Source organism: Phalangium opilio, unplaced genomic scaffold (assembly GCF_054372755.1).
Source record: "Phalangium opilio isolate 3A_F unplaced genomic scaffold, DU_Popi_V2 ptg000063l_1, whole genome shotgun sequence".
NCBI classification, from domain to species: domain Eukaryota; kingdom Metazoa; phylum Arthropoda; class Arachnida; order Opiliones; family Phalangiidae; genus Phalangium; species Phalangium opilio.
The window spans coordinates 1,783,012-1,805,772 of NW_028324180.1; the positions used below are offsets into that span (position 1 = coordinate 1,783,012).

At 37.8% G+C, this 22,761-nt stretch overlaps 1 protein-coding gene, 2 long non-coding RNA genes and 4 other non-coding genes across 8 annotated transcripts; 4 read left to right on the forward strand and 3 right to left on the reverse strand.

Moving 5' to 3' along the window:
* Positions 1–1,315: 1,315 nt before the first annotated feature.
* On the reverse strand, positions 1,316–7,695 carry LOC149662398 (uncharacterized). The gene is made up of 10 exons (XM_089842236.1): positions 7,499–7,695; positions 7,311–7,437; positions 7,078–7,223; positions 6,869–7,013; positions 6,705–6,785; positions 6,535–6,634; positions 6,244–6,462; positions 6,022–6,176; positions 1,428–1,486; positions 1,316–1,396 (listed from the first exon to the last, which is right to left on the reverse strand). The coding sequence occupies exons 1-9, from the start codon at positions 7,509–7,511 to the stop codon at positions 1,471–1,473; spliced, it is 1,002 nt and encodes a 333-aa protein (XP_089698362.1). The 5' UTR covers positions 7,512–7,695; the 3' UTR covers positions 1,316–1,396; positions 1,428–1,470.
* A 5,274-nt stretch (positions 7,696–12,969) lies between these two features.
* Positions 12,970–13,042, forward strand: TRNAT-UGU (transfer RNA threonine (anticodon UGU)). Its single transcript has one exon. It is a non-coding gene; the product is annotated as a tRNA-Thr (tRNA).
* A 405-nt stretch (positions 13,043–13,447) lies between these two features.
* Positions 13,448–13,520, forward strand: TRNAT-UGU (transfer RNA threonine (anticodon UGU)). Its single transcript has one exon. It is a non-coding gene; the product is annotated as a tRNA-Thr (tRNA).
* A 166-nt stretch (positions 13,521–13,686) lies between these two features.
* On the forward strand, positions 13,687–13,759 carry TRNAT-UGU (transfer RNA threonine (anticodon UGU)). Its single transcript has one exon. It is a non-coding gene; the product is annotated as a tRNA-Thr (tRNA).
* Positions 13,760–14,408: 649 nt separating this feature from the next.
* LOC149662402 (uncharacterized) lies at positions 14,409–15,924 on the reverse strand. The gene is made up of 2 exons (XR_016368599.1): positions 14,897–15,924; positions 14,409–14,809 (listed from the first exon to the last, which is right to left on the reverse strand). It is a non-coding gene; the product is annotated as an uncharacterized LOC149662402 (long non-coding RNA).
* A 1,809-nt stretch (positions 15,925–17,733) lies between these two features.
* Positions 17,734–18,994, reverse strand: LOC149662403 (uncharacterized). 2 transcript variants are annotated; one of them, XR_016368592.1, is made up of 2 exons: positions 18,630–18,994; positions 17,734–18,473 (listed from the first exon to the last, which is right to left on the reverse strand). It is a non-coding gene; the product is annotated as an uncharacterized LOC149662403 (long non-coding RNA). The 2 variants fall into 2 exon arrangements; XR_016368591.1 differs by having other exon boundaries at positions 17,734–18,496.
* Positions 18,995–19,332: 338 nt separating this feature from the next.
* On the forward strand, positions 19,333–19,406 carry TRNAT-UGU (transfer RNA threonine (anticodon UGU)). Its single transcript has one exon. It is a non-coding gene; the product is annotated as a tRNA-Thr (tRNA).
* The last annotated feature ends 3,355 nt before the right edge of the window (positions 19,407–22,761 follow it).

Below are 22,761 nucleotides of genomic sequence, written 5' to 3' on the forward strand. Positions count from 1 at the left end.
AAAAATAAGAACATTTCATATCTACTCTTAACTCATGCACTTTCACTACACGCATTCACTTTCCCGCTACGCATTAAACTAACCGTCACCCTCGACCTCTGCCCTCTCATGGAGGAATTACAGTTTCGTATGTATTTTCCTCTACGTTTACATATTACCGCTTCGTCTATACTGTACCGCTTCGCATACACTTTACCACTTCACATACACTTTACCGTTTCGCATACACTTTACCGTTTCGCATACACTTTACCGTTTCGCATACACTTTACCGCTTCGTCTATACTTTACCGCTTCGTCAATACTTTACCGCTTCGTCAATACTTTACCGCTTCGTCAATACTTTACCGCTTCGTCTATACTTTACCGCTTCGCATACACTTTACCGCTTCGCATACACTTTACCGCTCCGCATACACTTTACCGCTTCGCATACACTTTATAGTTTCATGTACACTTTACAGTTTCGTATACACTTTATAGTTTCATGTACACTTTATAGTTTCATGTACACTTTACTGCTTCGCATACACTTTACCGCTTCGTATACACTTTACCGCTTCGTATACACTTTACAGTTTCATGTACACTTTACAGTTTCGTATACACTTTACAGTTTCGTATACACTTTACAGTTTCGTATACACTTTACAGTTTCGTATACACTTTACAGTTTCGTATACACTTTACAGTTTCGTATACACTTTATAGTTTCATGTACACTTTACAGTTTCGTATACACTTTATAGTTTCATGTACACTTTACAGTTTCGTATACACTTTATAGTTTCATGTACACTTTACAGTTTCGTATTCACTTTATAGTTTCATGTACACTTTACAGTTTCGTATACACTTTATAGTTTCATGTACACTTTAAAGTTTCGTATACACTTTACAGTTTCGTATACACTTTACAGTTTCGTATACACTTTATAGTTTCATGTACACTTTACAGTTTCGCATACACTTTATAGTTTCATGTACACTTTACCGCTTCGCATACACATTACCGTCACACATCCCCCTACCTCTACCCTTCTCGTAGAGACTTACCCTTCTCGTAGAGACTTTCCAGTCTCGAAGAAACCACCTACCTCTCCTCGTAGAGACTTTCCAGTCTCGAAGAAACTACCTACCTCTCGAGACATTTTTGACCGAAACGTCGTTCCATAGTTTCCCTCCGATCTGGGGTTCCCTCTCTCTTCGTATCGCCATCGCGTACGCTAGCGATCTCACTCCCCCCCCCCCCCCGCACGCTTTCGTTTTCCCTCTCTCTCTCTCTCTCTCTCATCGTAAGCTTTCGTTGTAGGATTTTCTTTTCAGTGTTATGTCTTCGAAGTTAGTAATATCATTGGATTTTTAATATAATTTTAATAATCATGGGTTTTAAAAGGTTTTGAGTGCTCTTAATGGATAGTAAAACCGTAACTGAAGTCTCCAGTTTTGTTTTGACTGTACTTCAGTTTTTTACCCAACACCAACGCTATGACAAATTTGTAGTAGGAAAACAGTAAAAAGACATTGCTTTCATTTCAAAACCATCGGAAAGCTAAAAATTCTTTAACCAATCTCCTTGTCTGTCCCTTGAGTCAATAAGTTTATTGGTCCTGACTCTGTAACCCCCCCCCCCCCTAAATTGCAACCATCCTGTCCTTCTAAAAGAAAAAGGTTTCCCATAGCTTCTCGTATACAAAATAACTAAGTGAATGCTTTTAGCACAACAATAAAAACTTGGGGCAACCAACAAGAGGAGCTGATAAGCCTCACTATAATTATATCGAGGGCTAATCACTATCACATTTCGTGTTCAAAGGTATTATATGTAAGGATGTTAGCGCTATCAAGTGCACGCCACTTAAAAAGGGAGGGTGAAGTAGAAAATCAAGTGATTTTTTTATTGAATCTTGAACAAATTATAAGACCAGTCTGCATAGTGAAACATTTAGGAAATACATCATAAAAATTTTAAAATTAAAATTAGGTTCAGATTTTAAGGATAATTTTAAATAAGGACGCCCTGCCTTTCTGTTAACAAAATTCTCGTGACACGTTCCGTGTCGAATGAAATTTATCACGAGATTTGATAAAATTTGTGCGCGACGTGACAATCGTGGCGCGAGACATGGCGCGTGACACGAGGATTTGGTTAACAAAAAGGCAGGGCGTTGCGCGATTGGTCGGACGTCCTTAATTAAAATTATTATTAAAATCTGAACCTAATTTCAACTTTAAAATCACTCTGGAGTATTTCCCGAATGTTACACCATACAGACTGGTCTTATAATTAGTAGAAGAATCGATAAAAAATCACTTCATTTTCTACTCCCCCAGCTTTTGTAATGGCATGGCCCATCCGTGGGAACCGCTGCTGGGTAGTTCGGAATTCATAAAGTTGTACCGTTTTTATAGTTTTGAAGAGAATGACAAAGTAAGCGTCCTTACAAATACAAATTTCATTTTCTTTTATATTTTTTCGGAATTTTTTAAAACCCGACGCCCACGCCACAAGACCCCCTCCCCCCCACCCCTGATTTATTTTACCAGACGCGTACACGATACGGAGAGAGAGAAGCTCGGAGAAAAACCCGTCGCCAAAGCACTGTAGGCACGCACGATTCGCGAAGCGGCTCGAGTATCGGAGTATCACCGAGACAGTGACAGTCCGACACGACACCGTAAAACTCAAGCCTCGGCCGCGTAATAATGTAAACAAACTTCTCTGACTTTTTTCTCTCTCGGTTGCGCCGATTGCGCATGTGCGCCACGCTCTTAGAGAGCCACTAGGACTGGTAACGTTTTTAAAAGGGGGGCTCACGGAGAATTTGGTCTCTCCGAGAAACGAATTGAAAGCGCGACGCAGAGAGAGAACTGCCTGGCTGCCTGCCTGCCGTGCCTGGTATATAGTGAGAGGGGGAGGAGAGAGACGGGCGTCTCGCCCGGAGAGGAGAGAGAGAGAGGAAAGAAATGTAGTTTAAATTTCGCGGGCTTTTTGAATGCAGAGGCATAGTGAATTGATAGAAACTACTTCCCCTTTCCTCTCTCCCGAGCGAAGGGTCTTTGGGGAGGGGGGAGGGAGGGAGGTTGGTAGGGGATAAACATGTTTATTGGGAGAGAGAGCTTTCAGCAAGGAGGATATACATTAGGCCTTTTTAAAAAGTTCCCTGTACAAACGATGTAATGGGGGAGGAAAGCGGAGATGGATGGCATTTTTCCCTCCCGCGTTTCTTCGCGCGCCCCATGTGAAACGTCATTTTTTAAATCGCCTATTATACAGTCTCCTTGGTCTCCGGCCTTCTATCAATTCACGGTAGTAATAGCATGCGCTTGAGGAAATTTGTTTTCACGCTATAGGATAGGCAACACCCTATCTCGGACGGCATCTTATTCTGTATATACTCTGTTACAACATCGGTTGTCAGCACGCGTAAAGCTAGGTCTCTATGCAACCTAGATTTATGCGTGCTGACAATAGACAAAAAACTTGAGGATCTTCAGGATTTAAAATAAGCGCGAGTTTTTTTAGCACGAGTGCACGGACATCTAGGCCTTAGTTTCAAATACGTGTAGTAGGCTGTAGGCAATTTCACACTTATTTGAAACTAGGGCCTAGAGTGCACTGGAGCTAAAAAAACTGGCGGATATTTTAGATCCTGAAGTTTTTGTCTCTTGACAGCACGTACAAAGCTACGTCACATACAGACGTGGGTTTGCGCGTGCTGACAACCGATGTTGTAACAGAGTATATACAGAATAGGGTCTTTGCGCCTGACGTCAAGTTACCTTCCCCCTTTCCTCTCCCCTTGCCGGCTGCCCGCTCTGGCCACGTTAGGACGCCATGTTGACATCCCCTGAAAACCGGTTTTCGCCCCCTATTTCTTCTCCCTTTTTACTCTCGCGGAAACACCCTATAAGCTGCCGTCGAAGATAGGGAGTTGCCTATCCTGTAGAGTGAAAACAAATTTCCTCACGCGCATTCTTTATTCATGGTAATAGTTTCAAAAAGAGGGCTAAAAAAATTGGGAATTTAATTTTTGTTAAAAGGAGTCTTTTCATGAACTCCTTCGGTGGAAAGGTAAGAACACCCTTCATCTCTACCCCCCCCCCCGGAATATATTCTCTTCGCGGGAGGGATGAACACCCTTCGTTCACGCTTTTCTCCCCCAGCAACATAGGGATTTTATTTAAAGGCCAATATCAAAAAGGGACCGGCAGACTAAGCCCCCCCCCCATCATTTTTTGACAGCCACGCTTTTGATGGAATCTGATGGGGTAGAACTACAATATTTTTGGTCTCAGGCTCTAAACCCAGTGACACACTCAGACATTTCGTGAATTTCAAGTTCGTCCGCCAAACACCAATGTATCACTTGTGTGTAAAATGCATATGCTTTTTGGCTTGAAAGGCTAAATTTTCAGTCTGCAACTGGCTTTAGGAATTTAAAGCGTATATTTATTTAGAATATATTAATTTATGTGATTAAAAAAGCCTAATTTTAATGAAATAGTATAATTTTAATTGCAATTAGGCTTTTTTAATCATATAAATATAAATTAATATATTCTAAATATACGCTTTAAATTCCTAAAGCCAGTTGCAGACTGAAAATTTAGTCTTTCAAGCCAAAAAGCATATGCATTTTACACACAAGTGATACATTGGTGTTTGGCGGACGAACTTGAAATTCACGAAATGTCTGAGTGTGTCACTGGATTTAGAGCCTGAGACCAAAAATTTTGTAGTTCTACCCCATCAGATTCCATCAAAAGCGTGGCTGTCAAAAAATGATGGGGGGGGCTTAGTCTGCCGGTCCCTTTTTGATATTGGCCTTTAAATAAAATCCCTATGTTGCTGGGGGAGAAAAGCTTGGCCGAAGGGTGTTCATCCCTCCCGCGAAGAGAATATATTGCGGGGGGGGGGTAGAGATGAAGGGTGTTCTTACCTTTCCACCGAAGGAGTTCATGAAAAGACTCCTTTTAACAAAAATTAAATTCCCAATTTTTTTAGCCCTCTTTTTGAAACTATTACCATGAATAAAGAATGCGCGTGAGGAAATTTGTTTTCACTCTACAGGATAGGCAACTCCCTATCTTCGACGGCAGCTTATAGGGTGTTTCCGCGAGAGTAAAAAGGGAGAAGAAATAGGGGGCGAAAACCGGTTTTCAGGGGATGTCAACATGGCGTCCTAACGTGGCCAGAGCGGGCAGCCGGCAAGGGGAGAGGAAAGGGGGAAGGTAACTTGACGTCAGGCGCAAAGACCCTATTCTGTATATACTCTGTTACAACATCGGTTGTCAGCACGCGCAAACCCACGTCTGTATGTGACGTAGCTTTGTACGTGCTGTCAAGAGACAAAAACTTCAGGATCTAAAATATCCGCCAGTTTTTTTAGCTCCAGTGCACTCTAGGCCCTAGTTTCAAATAAGTGTGAAATTGCCTACAGCCTACTACACGTATTTGAAACTAAGGCCTAGATGTCCGTGCACTCGTGCTAAAAAACTCGCGCTTATTTTAAATCCCGAAGATCCTCAAGTTTTTGTCTCTTGTCAGCACGCGCAAAGCTACGTTACCTAGAGACTGTATGGCTAGTGTACCCGCCTATTCATTACTACTTCTAATTTCCTAGACTTTTCCAGGTCGTGTACAAACCCTGCGGTACCACTAGAAAATCGTAAACGCAGGTGTGGGGTAAGCCATTGTTTTTAAAAATTTGTAAAAAACTATAAAAGGAAACTGAATTTCTATCTTGAAGGACGCTTATTTTGTAATTCTCTTCAAAACTATAAACAGCAAAAGAGGAGGAGGGCTGTGACAGGATGTAGATCATATTAAAAAAAACTTAAAAAGGGAAGAATAGTTTTTGGGCAGAATCTTTACTAGGGATATGTTTGTAGGCATGATGAAAAGTACTCTATGGAGTATTTCTCTCCTTATAATAGGATAGGGCTCTAACAGAGTAGCTTCTCTGAATGGACGTTACAGAATGGGGCCCAGCAGCATAAAGAAAAAGAGTGAATTACCTGAAAAAGGTGTCTTTTCCAAAAAAATGTACATTGGAATGTTGCATAAATAACGCCACTTTTCCATACTGGTTACCAGAGAGAACTATTGAACTTGCAAGTGATAAATTTCCAGCATAGAGACCGTGAAAATTGGGTTGGCTTTCCCATTTGCCCTATAAGTGTTGAGATATACCTTAGGCATTTGTGGTTGAAAGAAAACAATGGAAATCTACTAATTACCTTTGCATGTTTTCCACCTGATCCTTCGCAACAATTCCACGTATAAATGAAGGCGGTAGCTCGCCTATGAACTTTGTAGGTGATGGCTGATTTGCAATATTGGCACTTTGTTCCAAAAGCTTTTTGAACAAGAGATGTCAGAAAAGGAGTAAACACAAAACACATAGGTTCCCTTATTATTTCTTCAGCCGTTAGATGTTTAGGTTTTTGCGGCACAGGCTAAAAAGAGTAACATATAAGTATTAATTTGAAATTATAAGAAGATTGAAGAATTAAAGTGGGAGAACTTACTTCATTGTACTCAATTATTAATTCTTCATAATCAACATCTTTATCGTCATCTTCCGTAAAATCATTTTCAAAATTGAGATCATCACATTCTCCTTCATTACTATAAGTGTTTGCGGAGATTTAGGAAAATTTCTAACAAATTAATTAAACAATATTCCAAAAAATATTACTCTAGATTTTCAAGTTCGTCTCCCAATGCCTCCTGCTCTACTTCATCAGCGTCTCTTTCCATTTCATCTCCATCTTCCTCCCTGAATTAAGGTTGCCCAAATTAGAAAGAACCAAGACTGTAGGATTGTTTTAAGTTTAACACAAATGAAAAGGGCATGTTTACTTTTCAAGCTCTTCCTCCTCTTCCATTTCCACTTCAAATAAGGTACGTTTTGCCCGTTTTGTTGGAGTTCTTTTAACAGGCGTATTAGCCAATGGTGACTCCATAGCCAAACCTAGCCTCTTATAGGTAGGAGTCTCTGGTTTATCTGCAAATAAAAGAAAAAATAAACTCCCGGGCTTAGTTAGGTGAATAAAGCATTGAATATCTACCTTTTGGTGTCACACGCCGATAATGTCTTTGAGGAGGAAACCCTGGAGATGTCATCATCTCAAATGTGGTAATGGGGTCAGTTTGAGTAATTTTCTCAGTGGTATCAAACACACTTTGGGTCCATTTATGACACATTTCCCCCTGGCTTGTTTTCAATAAACATATAAATATATATTAGCCAACAGCATAATAATTACTGTGAAAAAGAGGGTTGGGGGCCTCAAAAACTTACTGCAGTTTGTCAAGCAGGAATGTCACAAATTTATCATTTTGTGATCCTATTCCCATACTCCACCGATTCTTCTCCGTTGTCCATCTTTCAAAAACTGCTTTACTAAGCTTAATTCTATGGATAGGTTCTGCAAAACATAATGGATTTCTAATTTGTCAGACAGTAATTGGTTTAGTTAAATTTTTTACCTTTAGTCGCCATAGTATCTTTACTTATAAATGAATTTCCAAAGCCAAAATTTGAAAGTTTCCTAAGCCTTGGTCAAAACAAACGTTTCACTCACTGTGATATTTTCCTAAACTACAAAATATTTTCTAATATTTCAGTTACTAGTACTATTAATTCTTAAATTATGTTATGAAAATTATAATAAATGTAACAAAAAATTATAAGAACAGCAACAAATTCGTGTCAACTTTATATTCAAATCGTAACGAACTAGTCTAGTACAGCTCTCTACGACAGCAAAGTTAGAATGAATTTCAAACTTAGAAAACCGTTGCGAAAACCGGATGAAACCGAATCCTGAAAGAAAAAGACGCGACAATATACCCTAAACGGACGCCCTACGCGCGGGTTCTAGCAAGCCATGATTGATATTGTATTGGACAGTCGAGAATAGGGTCTTTGTATGACGTCATATAATTCAGCCAATCGTGGGGTATGGACTTTTTTGGAAATCCTATACAACACTGTCTTCTCCTGGCGCCATCTAGCGTTCCAGATCGGTAATAAACGGCGCCGACGTAACCTTTAAGATTGTCCAAAACGTTCGGGTGGGCGTGATATTCTGGATGATCTTCTCGGTCCCTGGTTAACTCTTGGTACTTCGGGTGAACTGTCTGGCGTAAGAATCGGGGGTTCTTTAACCTCTGGTGTCGCTAACGGTATTTCTGGTGGCGCGAGTAGGGTCGTTGTTTGCCCATTGTCATGAGCCCCAGGTTTATGACGCCATAGTTGATCGGCGTGCCTATGCCATGTTTGGTTGTCATTCGTTCGTACCATGTAGTTGCGTGTACCAGAATCTTGATCGAGGACTGTAGAGCTAGTCCAAGTCTTGCCACGACGATAATCTTTGGCCAGGACCTGATCACCAGCAGACAACGGTCGGTTTTTGCCACCACAGTATTGAACCTGACGTGACTGGCATCCCTGGACAATCGTCGATAGAGATGGACGTACCAAATCGAGACGTGTACGAAGACGACAACCATGTAGCAATTCGGCTGGCGTAACGCTTGTCGTTGTATGTGGTACACAACGGTATGAGCTTAGAAATCGTAGAAGTGCCTCATCTTCTGAAAGGCCATCCTTCACCCCAGCGGAGAGACCCCTTTTGAACGTGCCAACAAAATTTTCAGCAGCGCCATTCGTCGCCGGATGTCCGGGAGCAGTGAAAGTATGGCAAATTCCACACGACTTGACAAAGGACTCGAATTCGGCGGACCGGAATTGACTACCGTTATCCGTCACCAGGCGCTCGGGCAACCCGAATCGAGAAAAGACAGAGCGAAACACCCTTATGGTTTTTTCGGCAGTAATGGACTGCATACGGAAGATCTCTGGCCATTTACTGTGCGCATCCAAGATCAGCAAAAACATGGAACCATGTATTGGTCCAGCGAGGTCCGCGTGAAGGCGAACCCAGGGTTTTTCTGGCCAGTCCCACGGGTGCAAAATCGCTTTGGGGGGATTTGTCTTCGTCTCTTGACAAGCTTCGCAATTCTGGACGCATTCTTCGATAGCCTTGTCTAATCCAGGCCACCAAACGTGCTGGCGGGCAAGATTCTTCATTCGGCTAATGCCAAGGTGTCCCTTATGAACTTCGTCTAACATTTGGATACGTAGCGTGCGGGGTATAACAACTCGGGTACCCCAGAGAAGACAGTCATTGTGCAACGTAAGTTCCATTCTCTTATCGAAGAACGAACGTAACTCGGAATCAGGACACTGTTCTGGCCAACCGTCCCTTGTCCATCGGATAGCAGCCGATAGTACCGGATCCCGTCTTGAATGATGCGCAATGATAGAGGCTGTCACCGGCAAATCGTTGAAAATCTGAACTTGACGGAAGTCTAAGTCATTAGGTTCGTGATCCTCAGGTCTGCTTCGTTGTGGCAGTCGTGAAAGCATATCAGCAATAACGTTGTCACTAGACTTGAGAAACCGTATGGTATACTGGTATCCAGTCAAGAATATTACCCATCTTTGCATTCGTAACGATAATGTGGACGGAATCGGCGCGTTTCAGGGTTGGCAAAAATTGAGTTTTTTTTTAAAAAAACAGAAGTTGTGTTTTTTATTGTTTAAAACACGATTTGTTGTTTTAAACTGTTTTTTAAACAAGTAGAAAAAAACAGTAAAAAACACAAAAAAAACCTAGTTTTAAACATGTTTAAAATCACTCTTGCAGAACTAATAGCCTATATATTATACATCGCGGCTCTCCATTTAAGCCACTACTCCCGCTAGCGCAAGGCGCTTATTTTCACAGCCTGCTTGATTAAACAAAATGGTCTTGGTTTGGACCAAGACAGAGAAAACAAACGATGAGAGTGACGTTTATCAATTGACTGAAGACCCGATATTGCGATTTTTCTTTATTTATATTAATTTATTCCTTAATCACAATTTAATTCAATCAATTTATTTAATTGTTAATCGATTTATTCCCTCCAAATTAATTTAAAAATAACATATTTGAGCTTTTTCAAGAACAAATTAGATTTTCCGAAATTATTTTATGATATTAATTATTTTGAAGGGAGTGCGTGTTAAGCGATCAATACAGAATATGTGAAATATTCTACTGACTGTTTAAAAAGAGCAAGAGCTCCTTAAATTTAGAATATCAAGGTGTAAGAAATTTTCCGTGTGGAATTAGAACCAGGGACCACTTGAACCCAAAGCGAGTATCATAAAGCTTGACCAACGGACCACGAAAACGTATTGAGAAGAAAAACACAAAAAGACGAAATCAAGAGCTCCTAAAATTTAGAATTTGAAGGTGTAAGAAAGTGTCCTTGCCAGGGTTGGCAAAAAATGTAGCAAAAAAAAAAAAGTTGTGTTTTTATTGTTTAAAACACGATTTAAAATTAGATTTTCCGAAAACATTTTATCATGAAATTAATTATTTAAAATGGAGTACGTGTTGAGGGATCAAATTTGAATATTTGAAATGTTCTACTGACTGTTTAAAAAGAGCGCAAGAGATCTTTTTAAAACGAAAATGTATTTTTTTAATAGCGCATGCAAAATGAGGGTGATGGGTAAAATTGTTCATTTAACCCCAAATGTCCAAATGCTTGATTTCTTTTGTGGCCACTATTAAGGAATTTTCGCTTCCATACTGCAGAGTTTCTTGGTCAGAACTCATCCATTTGAAACGTCACCACCCCTTTCTACTTTGTAGGCGCTTCATGTTTTCCGTTTACGGATTAAGCGTATTATTTTAGCACTGTCAAGGGCCTGGCTTTAAATATTACGCGTAATCACTTTAGAACAGTAAAATGTACCAACAGTGTAGAAAAACGTTGTTCCTTTACCTTAGGTAGACGACAAAATAAGTTATTCTTAATCAAATTATTGAATATCAGTCTTCAATACAGATTGGTAACGAATAAATCAACTGGTAAGGTTTCCAAACAATTAAACACTCATATGAAACAGTCAAATTATTGCAAGGTTTTGACTGAAGCTTATTATTTCTATTATTATTCTATTATTTTCGCTCATTTTCAAATAAAACGAGTTAAAAATATTCGAAATTACTCTCCATAAAAAACATGTTTTAAACTGTTTGTTTAAAACGTTTTAAACAAATTAATGTTTATTTTTCATGGCTGTTTAAAACAAGTTTTAAACAAAAGTTTAAAACAAATTGTTTAAAACTTGCCAACCCTGGCGCGTTTGTCTTGAACAGCGTAACCAAAGGCCTGTGATCTGTCCATAAGGTGAAATGCCGGCCAAACAGATATTGATGAAATTTCTTGACTGCAAATATAATTGCGAGGGCTTCCTTGTCGATTTGGGCATACTTAACTTCAGTCGTAGATAGTGTCTTTGACGCAAAGGCAATAGGTCGCTTCGCACCGGTGTCCGCTACATGAATTAGTACCGCTCCAATACCATAGCTGGAGGCATCACAGTATAGCTCCACTGGCAACTTGGGGTCGTAATGTGCCAATACCGGCGCCGTAGTTAGCAGCTGTTTAGCGGTATCGAATGCCGTCTGACACTTTGAATCCCATTGCCAAGGCATATTGTCTCTCAGAAGACGATGGATTGGTCCCAGTACCTCGGATAAATTCGGTAGAAATTTCCCGTAGAAGTTAAGTGCTCCAAGGAAGGCACGTAATTGAGTCTGGTCTTTTGGTACTTGGGCTCGGAGTATGCCCTCGACCTTATCCTTAGTCGGCTGGATACCGTCCCGTGAAATCTTATGACCTAGGTAGACAACTTCAGGTAACATTAGTGAACATTTGTCCTTACCTAGCCGGAATCCGTTGTCCTCCATGGTGCCCAAGACTCGATCCAAGGTCAGCAAATGGTTGTCGTCGTTCTGCGCTGTGACCAAAAAGTCATCCAGGAATGAATGACAGCCGGGGATACCACCGAGAAATTCCGCCATAATACGTTGTAAAATGGCTGGGGCCGACGCAACTCCGTACATCAAACGAGTCACCTCAAACAAGCCCAAATGCGTGTTTATAGTGCAGATTTTCTGAGAATCCGTGTCCAATTTCACCTGCGCGTACGCGTGTCGCATGTCCAACTCCCGCTTTTGGAACTTTTCCCTTTGCTTGTATGCTTAGTGGTACAAGTATGCCAAATTTCATCATTCTAGCACCACCGGAAATGCCCTAGAGGTTTAGATGATGACTCTAATTTTAAACCCCCATTTCAGGGGCTAAAAGGGGGAACTCCCGCTTTTGGGACTTTTCCCTTTGCTTGTATGCTTAGTGGTACAAGTATGCCAAATTTCATCATTCTAGCACCACCGGAAATGCCCTAGAGGTTTAGATGATGACTCTAATTTTAAACCCCCATTTCAGGGGCTAAAAGGGGGAAACTCCCACTTTTGGGACTTTTCCCTTTGCTTGTATGCTTAGTGGTACAAGTATGCCAAATTTCATCATTCTAGCACCACCTGAAATGCCCTAGAGGTTTAGATGATGACTCTAATTTTAAACCCCCATTTCAGGGGCTAAAAGGGGGAAACTCCCGCTTTTGGGACTTTTCCCCTTGCTTGTATGCTTAGTGGTACAAGTATGCCAAATTTCATCATTCTAGCACCACCGGAAATGCCCTAGAGGTTTTGATGATGTGTCAGTCAGTCAGTCAGTCAGTCAGTAAGTCAGTCAGTCAGTCTCATAATGTGTCATTTTCACATAGGATTATCACAGAAACCAAATGAGTTAGAAAGCTGGAAGTTGAAGGACTTCTTAGGATTAACACTGTCCCCTTGAGGTGAAAATATGAGTGGTGTACTATTCCCCAGTACCGAGTTAAGAGGGGGTCAAAATGAGGCTGAAATGTTTCGGGTAAAGGATTGCTGGTAGTGCACGACAACTTGGCGGGTGCACTGCCGTGCACCTAGAAACGAGTTAATTTAGAAAAATTTCAGAAATATTCAGCATTAATCTCGCTTCGGAACCAGGGCTCCGTGGCATAGTGGTTAAAGCGCCTGTCTTGTAAACAGGAGATCATGAGTTCGATTCTCGTCGGAGCCTCGTTGTTATGATACTTGAACTAGTTTTCGTAGCTTCTAAATTGTGAACAACTAAAAATAATAGTTGCTTGAGATATGCATTAATGCAAAGAATAGGTATACACTGCGAAGGATTTAATTTAGGAAAATTTCGGAAATATTCAGCATTAATCTCGCTTCGGAACCAGGGCTCCGTGGGTAAGTGGTTAAAGTGCCTGTCTTGTAAAAAGGAGATCATGAGTTCGATTCTCGTCGGAGCCTCGTTGTTATGATACTTGAACTAGATTTCATAGCTACTAAATTTTGAAAAACTAAAAATAATAAGTGGTTGAGATATGCATTAATGCAAACAATAGGGTAAAACTAAAAACGAGTTAATTTAGTAAAATTTCAGAAATATTCAGCATTAATCTCGCTTCGGAACCAGGGCTCCGTGGCATAGTGGTTAAAGCGCCTGTCTTGTAAACAGGAGATCATGAGTTCGATTCTCGTCGGAGCCTTGTTGTTATGATACTTGAACTAGTTTTCGTAGCTTTTAAATTTTGAAAAACTAAAAATTATAGTTGCATGAGATATGCATTAATGCAAAGAATAGGTAAACACTGCGAAGGATTTAATTTAGTAAAATTACGGAAATATTCAGCATTAATCTCGCTTCGGAACCAGGGCTCCGTGGCTTAGTGGTTAAAGCGCCTGTCTTGTAAACAGGAGATCATGAGTTCGATTCTCGTCGGAGCCTTGTTGTTATGAAACTTGAACTAGTTTTCATAGCTATTAAATTTTGAAAAACTAAAAATAATAGTTGCTTGAGATATACATTAATGCAAAGAATAGGTAAACACTGCGAAGGAGTTAATTTAGAAAAATTACGGAAATATTCAGCATTAATCTCGCTTCGTAACCAGGGCTCCGTGGCTCAGTGGTTAAAGCGCCTGTCTCGGTAAACAGGAGATCATGAGTTCGATTCTCGTCGGAGCCTTGTTGTTATGAAACTTGAACTAGTTTTCGTAGCTTTTAAATTTTGAAAAACTAAAAATTATTATAAAAAAACGTCTTGGTTTGGACCAAGGCCGAAAAAACAAACGATATGTGTGAGGTTTATCATTTGACTGAAGTTTCAGATATTGCAATTGTTTTAGTTATTTTTATCCATTTAATCCTTAATCAGTATTAAATTCAATCAACTGATTTTACTGTTAATCGATCCATTCCCTCTAAATTAATTGAAAAAATTACATATCTACGCTTTTTCAAGAACAATTACATTTTCCGAAAACATTTTATCATGAAATTAATTATTTTGAAGGGAGTACGTATTGAGGTGTCAATATAGAATATTTGAAATATTCTACTGACTTTCTTAAAAGAGCAGGTGAACTTTGACATAATTCGAAAGGAAAATGTAAATATTTAATAGTGGATTCCAAACAAGGGTGTTGCACTAATTTATACATTTAATTTCGTATAACGAAATGCTACATTTCTATTGTCGCCTCTATGAAGAAAAGATTGCACTGCAATTTCCCTCTCCGTGCTTTAGAATTTCTTGGTCATAATTCAGTCTTCATTTGAAACGTCACCACCCCTTTCTACATTGTTGGCGCTACTTGTACACCGGTTACGTATTACGTGTAATCCTTTTAGTACGCATAAAGACCATTTCGGAAAACACACAGGGGCGAGGCCACCATTGGGGTATTCTCCCTCACACCAAGGGTCACCGCCAGACTGTGCCAAAGTTCACTACAGGCAAGAGGCTAGTCAAATCTCACTGCCTATAGCGGTGCTTCTAGGCAAGAGAGAGAGAAGACCTCAATGGTGGTATCACCCCTGTGTTTTAATTATCTGTACGTAATTTCCAAAATGGTCCACTCACTTACAAATGTACACCGATTACACTGAGTTATCGGTCCTTCAGGCGCTAGCGAGTGTCAGGCCACAACCGTAATCATTCATGTACACGAATGTTTTATAGTTTTAGGTTATTAATGTTGGCGGGCAAGTCCGGAGAGTCATGTACCGTTCACTAATGTGAAAAGGTCTCGAACTATATGATAATATTGGCTGAGTGTGTTGCGACGGCTCAGATGACCCATACACTGGAACCACTGGTGATTGTAAAACTGTATATATTGGGAATATGAAGGAATGGGGGGGGGAGTTACATCAAAAGCGCATACATTAAAATAAAATAATAAATTTTTTGTGTGCTACAGAGTGCCACCTACTCAAAGAAACCACACACGATAAACGTTGATGCTTTGTCTTATGAGGACGACATTAGTTTATAAATAAGTTTGAGCAAAATAAGTTATTTATCATAATTTCTTGAACATCAGTCTTCTCAGAAACTTACTACAGATTTAAACTTTTTTGCTGCAAACTTCAAAATTTGTCAAGCCAGCCTTAATTAAAACTATGACCGTCAATGTGCTTTCAAGTTAGTAATCATCGACACGAAATCCCTTCAAAATAATTAATTTCATGATAAAATGTTTTCGGAAAATGTAATTGTTCTTGAAAAAGCGTAGATATGTAATTTTTTCAATTAATTTAGAGGGAATGGATCGATTAACAGTAAAATCAGTTGATTGAATTTAATATTGATTAAGGATTAAATGGATAAAAATAACTAAAACAATTGCAATATCTGAAACTTCAGTCAAATGATAAACCTCACACATATCGTTTGTTTTTTCGGCCTTGGTCCAAACCAAGACGTTTTTTTATAATATCTGTCACTTCAGTCTTAATGTAATTAAAATTTGAATAATTTTATTTTTGCTTTACCGTCAAACATTTGGGGTTGATCTATTTCTAATTGCTTAAAGAAGTACTTAATTATCGTTAATTACATTTAACTTATATCCAATAACATTGATTTCGATAAGCATATAATGTTGTACCATAAGTCTATTATGGGGACCTTACATAATAGACTTATGGTTCTACTTTATTTATGAAAGAAGTTTAAAAACGACGGTATTTGAAATATGGAAGAAAAATATTTGTTTCGTAACACTGTATACACATACAGTATTGTCGAGATCAGACCAACAGCATTGAATGTTGCCAGATTAAATTGTTGCTGGTGATTTTACGAACTATGTTAATGATAGATTAAAATTTAAATGGAAAAGTTACATTTTGACACATTCCTAACCCTAAAATTTTGTATTTGGAGCCTATTAAATGCATTATAGTGATAATGTAATTAATTTTAGTGTTAAATAGGAAAACGTTTAGGCTGAAAGAACTCGCGTAGTTTAATCTTATTTTCTTATTTCAGTTAAAGGTTATCTATAGTTACCCAAAAAACCTGTTGTTTTCGATTAATTTCACGTTAAATATGGTTATTAAGTTGAAATTAACGGCTTATCTTCTTTTATTAGTGTTATTGCAGTTTATTATACGAGTTTGAATAAGAAATTCTCCTAAATTGCAAACTTTAGAGGAGTGCCTGTTTGACTCTTGCGGAACAATCACTATTTTGCCCCAAAACTTTTAAATATCGCGCCTTTTCAATGGCTCTCTTTTAAAAATGGGAAAAATGCTTTTAAATGACAATTTAATTAATCGTAAGAATTCAACAGGAAAATGGAGGCTGGGTGAAAGATAAGTGTAGTTTTAATTTTAATTTGTTAGTCTAATTATAAGGAATCTATGAATTTACCCAAAACATTCGTGTTTTGGGCTAATTTCACATTAATTATACTTAAGTTTAATTTAACGGCTTATCTTGTTTATCTAGCGTGGATTTCGTTTATAAAACAAGTTTCAATAAAATATTAACTTTAATTGCAATCACCCTAAAATTTTAATGTATGCGCTTCTGATGTATTTTAACGATCATTTAAATTAATTTGAAAGTGAAATAGGAAACTACTGTGGCTGTACGAAAAACTTGTGATGTTTTAATCTTAATTTGAGCGTGGTTCTCGTGAGAGTGGATTAAGCTTAAAATTTATTTGAATTTTTTACCCTAATTGCAATGTTTAGTGCAGTTTAATATATTTTCCGCAAATTCATTTTTTAACCCAAAACTTTTGAATTTCGCGGCAATTATTGTACTTTAAAATAGTTTAAATTAACTTAAGTGTCAAATAGAAAATATTCGACTTTACCAATGGCTCGGGTAGTTTTAATCAAAATTAAAGAGTTTATTTAAAAGTTATTTGAGCCTTTATCCAAAAAATGTATATTTTGGTTTAATTTCACGTTAATTATGTTTAATTAACGTAGAACTGTGTTTTGGCACTATACATTTAGTGTGATAAAATGAGTTTAAATGTATACTTCACCTTAATTGCAATTTTTAGTGGAGTTTTAGATTCTCATTTTACGCTAAAGTTTTGAATTTCGCGCCTATTAAGGTACTTTGGAGATAATTTAAATTAGCTTATGTGTGGGGCTTTACCAACGGCTTGGGTAGATACAATCTTAATCAAGAACATCATTTAAGAGTTATCTGAGTTTTCATCCAAAAAAATGTATATTTTAGTTTAATTTTACCTTAATTACAGTTAATTACGTTGAAATTAACTTGTCGTCAGTGCTCATTAAGCTTATAAAATGTCTTTTAAAAAATAATTCACCTTAACTCTAATGTTTAGAGGAGTTTTTGATTATTTCCAACAAATTGCGTTAAATTTTTATCATATCCTGAGCTAGGTTTGTGGTAACATAAAGATTATCTATACAATATGTTAATGATGATGTTATTCTATAGTTTAGCTTTAATATCAGTAATTAAATCAAATACCTTTACAATTCATAGCAATTTAAACCAATAAACAAACGGCAATGTGGACTGTGGAAATAGAAAACAACGTAACCCTCCGTTTCTAACGTGGTTAGGTTGAGAGAATCTGGGTTGTAAACATGAAAATTATTTGACTAATTAAATTATATAACGACACTGTCCTCCTGGATTAACCAGCACAACTGTTTCTTATGAATTAAACAATCCACTGTTAGTAACAAGTAGTTTATAAAATGATAACGTAACATCACTGTATGACTGATTCAATAGGATCAAAATTGTTTTAACGAATAATCTGGTCCTCTACATTGGTTTAGTTTCAGGAATTATACCACACACATTGACAATTAGTAGCATTTTAGTGAGATTAACAAATAATGAAACCGTTTATACCAGTCCTCAAATGAGAATGTTGACTTAACAGCGCTAACATTAACACCACTCTTTTAACTGCCGAAGGGAAAACAAATTGGAAATTTTGTCATCTTTCCTGTAATATTTTGAAGTCGAATTCTTCACAGGGTGAAAACACTACCGTTGATTTCTAAACCATAATAATTTGGATATATATGCCATTTTTTACTGTCATAGATACAGTATTAAGTTACAAGAAGCGTAAAACCTTGGCCCTAGGGTTGGGATTTGTAGCATGAATCGAAGCAGACTACGTATTTTGTAATTCCAAACAGAGCTGGAAATTAGCTTTCTTATAATCTTTAAAAGGAAAGACACTATAAACACTATATAACATAGAGTAACTAAAATACAACTTAACCCTTGGCCGTAAAGAACGTCGAAAAGCTTACTTTAAATGATATAAAAACCTGTATTAACTGTAATTATTTACCTGAATTACTTTTCTAGACGAAAATTCGACCTGATAACGACGTATTTCTTATTAAGGGTGCTACAGTTAATTAGAAAATACATATAAAGGTGCTCAAGCTCGGACGAAATACAAAAGTAGTTTGCTGGAGTCTACTGCTAAGAAATTAGGAAAATCAGCAAGAAAGCCAACATTTACAATTAGTCAACGTAACTTGTTAGCACCCACAAACCTAGGACCTTCTAGTTGTCAACGAGAACGAAATGAAGAAAATAGGTTTAAGCGCGCTATAAGGTTAGGCTGACATCTGACCCAAAAGTAATTTTTTGACTTACTATCTTAATTAGTTAAATTACAAAAATTAGAATTCATTAATTAAAAATCGAAACCCGTAATTTCCCGTTTAATAAATGCTTGTTAATTTAGAACTATTCCGAAAACTAACTTCGCTATACTTTTTCCGTATGGCCTATGACCATTTCGTTAAAAAAACGAAAATTTTTTAATGCTTTTTCTATGGGACGCTAACCCTAAAAGGTGTGACTTTTTCTTTAACATTACGGAAGGGTGTCATGTCATATCTACAAGGGCCTACCGGCCCTGTAGAATAGTTGCTTGAGATATGCATTAATGCAAAGAATAGGTAAACACTGCGAAGGATTTAATTTAGTAAAATTACGGAAATATTCAGGCATAATTCAGCATTAATCTCGCTTCGGAACCAGGACTCCGTGGCTTAGTGGTTATAGCGCCTGTTTTGTAAATAGGAGATCATGAGTTCGATTCTCGTCGGAGCCTCGTTGTTATGATACTTTAACTAGTTTTCGTAGCTATTAAATTTTGAAAAACTAAAAATAATAACTGGTTGAGATATGCATTAATGCAAACAATAGGGTAAAACTAAAAACGAGTTAATTTAGTAAAATAACGGAAATATTCAGCATTAATCTCGCTTCGGAACCAGGGCTCCGTGGCTACCCTTACAAAAAAACCAATAGGAATTTTATTGGGATGAAAATATGGGAATCTAATTGGGAAGTCTATTGGGATTTGGAACGTTTTTCCAATAGAAGACCAACTAAATACCAATTGACATTACCAGTAATGACCAATTCACTAAACCAATTAGTGACCAATTCACTAAACCAATTGGTGACCAATTGACTTAACCAATTGGTGACCAATTGACTTAACCAATTGGTGACCAATTGACTAAACCAATTGGTGACCAATTGACTTAACCAATTGGTGACCAATTGAACAAAACCAATTGGGTGACCAATTGAACAAAACCAAATTGGTGACCAATTGAACAACCCCAATCGCTGACCAATTGAACAACCCCAATCGCTGACCAATTGAACAACCCCAATCGCTGACCAATTGAACAACCCCAATCGCTGACCAATTGAACAACCCCAATCGCTGACCAATTGAACAACCCCAATCGCTGACCAATTGAACAACCCCAATCGCTGACCAATTGAACAACCCCAATCGCTGACCAATTGAACAACCCCAATCGCTGACCAATTGAACAACCCCAATCGCTGACCAATTGAACAACCCCAATCGCTGACCAATTGAACAACCTCAATCGCTGACCAATTGAACAACCTCAATCGCTGACCAATTGAACAACCCCAATCGCTGACCAATTGAACAAGCCCAATCGCTGACCAATTGAACAAGCCCAATCGCTGACCAATTGAACAAGCCCAATCGCTGACCAATTGAACAAGCCAAATCACTAATTGTAAAAACATTGTTTCTAGTTCAAACATTTTTATTCATTTAATTTTTTTTTTTCGACCGCAAGCCGAGACTTGTTCTGGCATCAGATATTTTTTCAGTTAGGTAATGATTTACCCTCCTCACTGCTTGATCCTGAAAATCGAGTGATCGCCCCTTCCTCTGAGAAAAATGTCGCACACAATCTAAATGAGTGTTAATATCCCTTTTGATTAGAATAGGGCGTCAAATGGCTAAATTCTATGAAACCAACTTTTAACGCAAAGCAGCTTAACAGGGGTAAGTGGGGCCCTTGGAGCAGCGTTTCTTGAAGCCACTGTTCGATTGCCGACCTTTCCCACCAAGCTTCTATTAGCTAAAGTTGCTGTGCCCCAGATGCACACGGCCAAGGATTTAACAAATTTGGATTCCGTTGGTTGGCTTAAACAAACTTCCCACTTTGGGTTAGAAATTAGAACTCCATTTCCTAAATGCACCTAGATCGTAATAAATATAATTTAACGCAGTTCATTCTCATTTAGTAAACAGCTATTTACTAACACTTCCATTTTCTTCTGCCAAAAATTCCTTTTCTTCCTTGGTGCCTGAATTGATGGGTATAAATTGTTAGAAAGTAGAACATAAATTAACATTTAGAATGTTAAAAAACTTAAAAAGTACTTTGACATTTGCATGTTTCCTTTGACGCTTCTAAATCTAAGTATTTCATTCGAAATTCGTTAGTTTTTTGTAATAGTTTATCATATCTCCCTCGAAGACGGTGGTATTTTCCTGTATTGAATTACTTTCTGTTAATATTATTCAAAAAGTGATGTAGCTTAATCAATTGGGTACTTATTAGGTACCAGTATTATTATCGGGTGGAAAAAGCTGCTTAATAACTTTTGATTTACGTAAATATTAACGCAATTTAATTATAATTGGAACTGACTGGGTAACAAAAGCAAGATTTATGTTATTAGAGGTTTTTGGGTTTTTAATTATAACCAAGCCCTAAACCTTGTCTGTAGGAAATTAATGGGTAGATATTAACCTTCAAATGATTCATCTTCACTACTGTCTGCGCAACTTGCTCTTATGTCTTGAGTGGAATTTGGATTTTCTTAAATAATAGTTTTAGAAAGATTAACGGACTTAAGAAAAACAAGATTGAAGAGTAGGACATTAAAATCAAAAGTAATTACTATGCACATGTCCGTGACTGTCTTTGGTAACTGCAAAATTCCCACCATTCGGAGTATCATCCTCAGATAGGTTGTCTTTATTATTATAAAAGATATAAGTGTCAGATTTGTTTTAAAGAAAATTCAAGTATGATTTGGTGCTTTAGCAACACAGTTCTAGTTATACATAGTTTACAGGCGTGGAGGATTCATACCATTTGCACAAGGATACCTGGCAACTTAGAGTGTAAAATAGCAGACGATTTTTACACTCTAAGTTGCTTGGTCTCCTTGTGTTAATGGTATGAATCCTCCACGCCTGTAAACTATGTATATAGTTTTAAAATGGTAGGAGATCCTTAATTTAACTGGGTTTCTAGATATTAAACTCACCATAAATGCTTTCGCTAAGTAATGGTGTTAAATTGCTATCAAAATTCTCTCCAAGGATATCAAGATCTTTGTCAAAAATCTTCTCTTGGCTAGATCTCTCGTCAACAATTTTCTCTTGCTTAGAACTTTCGTCAAGAATATTTTCGTGGTTAGAACTTTTGTCAAGAATATTTTCGTGGTTAGAACTCTCGTCTTGGTCAGAACTCTCGTCAACAATCTGTTCGTGGTTAGAACTCTCGTCAAAAATCTTTTCGTGGTTAGAACTCTCGTCAACAATCTTTTCGTGGTTAGAACTCTCGTCAACAATCGGCTCTTGGTCAGAACTCTCGATGTCCACTTCGACGGAACTCTTGACTATTTCACCATCTTTGATATTATTATTGTTGAGGCTACGGTCTACTATTTCTTTCGATTCTTTGAATTTATCAGCTTCCAGATCCTTTAAGTTAATATGTAAAAAACATATTTAGTTCACAATCACTGAAGACTAAATTGAAATCAAACTTACAAAATTTAACGAATGTTTTGCCATTTCAAGCCTTTTTTGCATGATTCTTGAGTATCGTTTTGATTTTGCATTTTGAGATATATCATTCTCACGTTTACTCTTTTTATAATTGGCCTTATTGGTTGGAGTGTTTGTCAAAAACCTTTGCGGTGGTGCACGAATCCGTCCCCCCTTTTTTTCCACTTCATCCTTAGTATCTATTATGTAATGCATTAATTAGATTGCGGTACCAATTTGAAAATTTTCAGAACATAATAATAAGTTCTATCTTACTGCCAAGCATAAGAATTAAAGCTTCAGTCTCATTCTCCTCCAGCAAATACTTGTGCCGGTTGTT

What these genes read in the sequence shown, in the direction of transcription:
- LOC149662398 (XM_089842236.1), bottom strand. An exon ending in GAGGAGGAAGAGCTTGAAAA is followed by an intron (nt 6,786 to 6,868) that starts GTAAACATGCCC and finishes ACCTTAATTCAG; the next exon opens with GGAGGAAGATGGAGATGAAA. An exon ending in TAATAATTGAGTACAATGAA is followed by an intron (nt 6,463 to 6,534) that starts GTAAGTTCTCCC and finishes TACTCTTTTTAG; the next exon opens with CCTGTGCCGCAAAAACCTAA.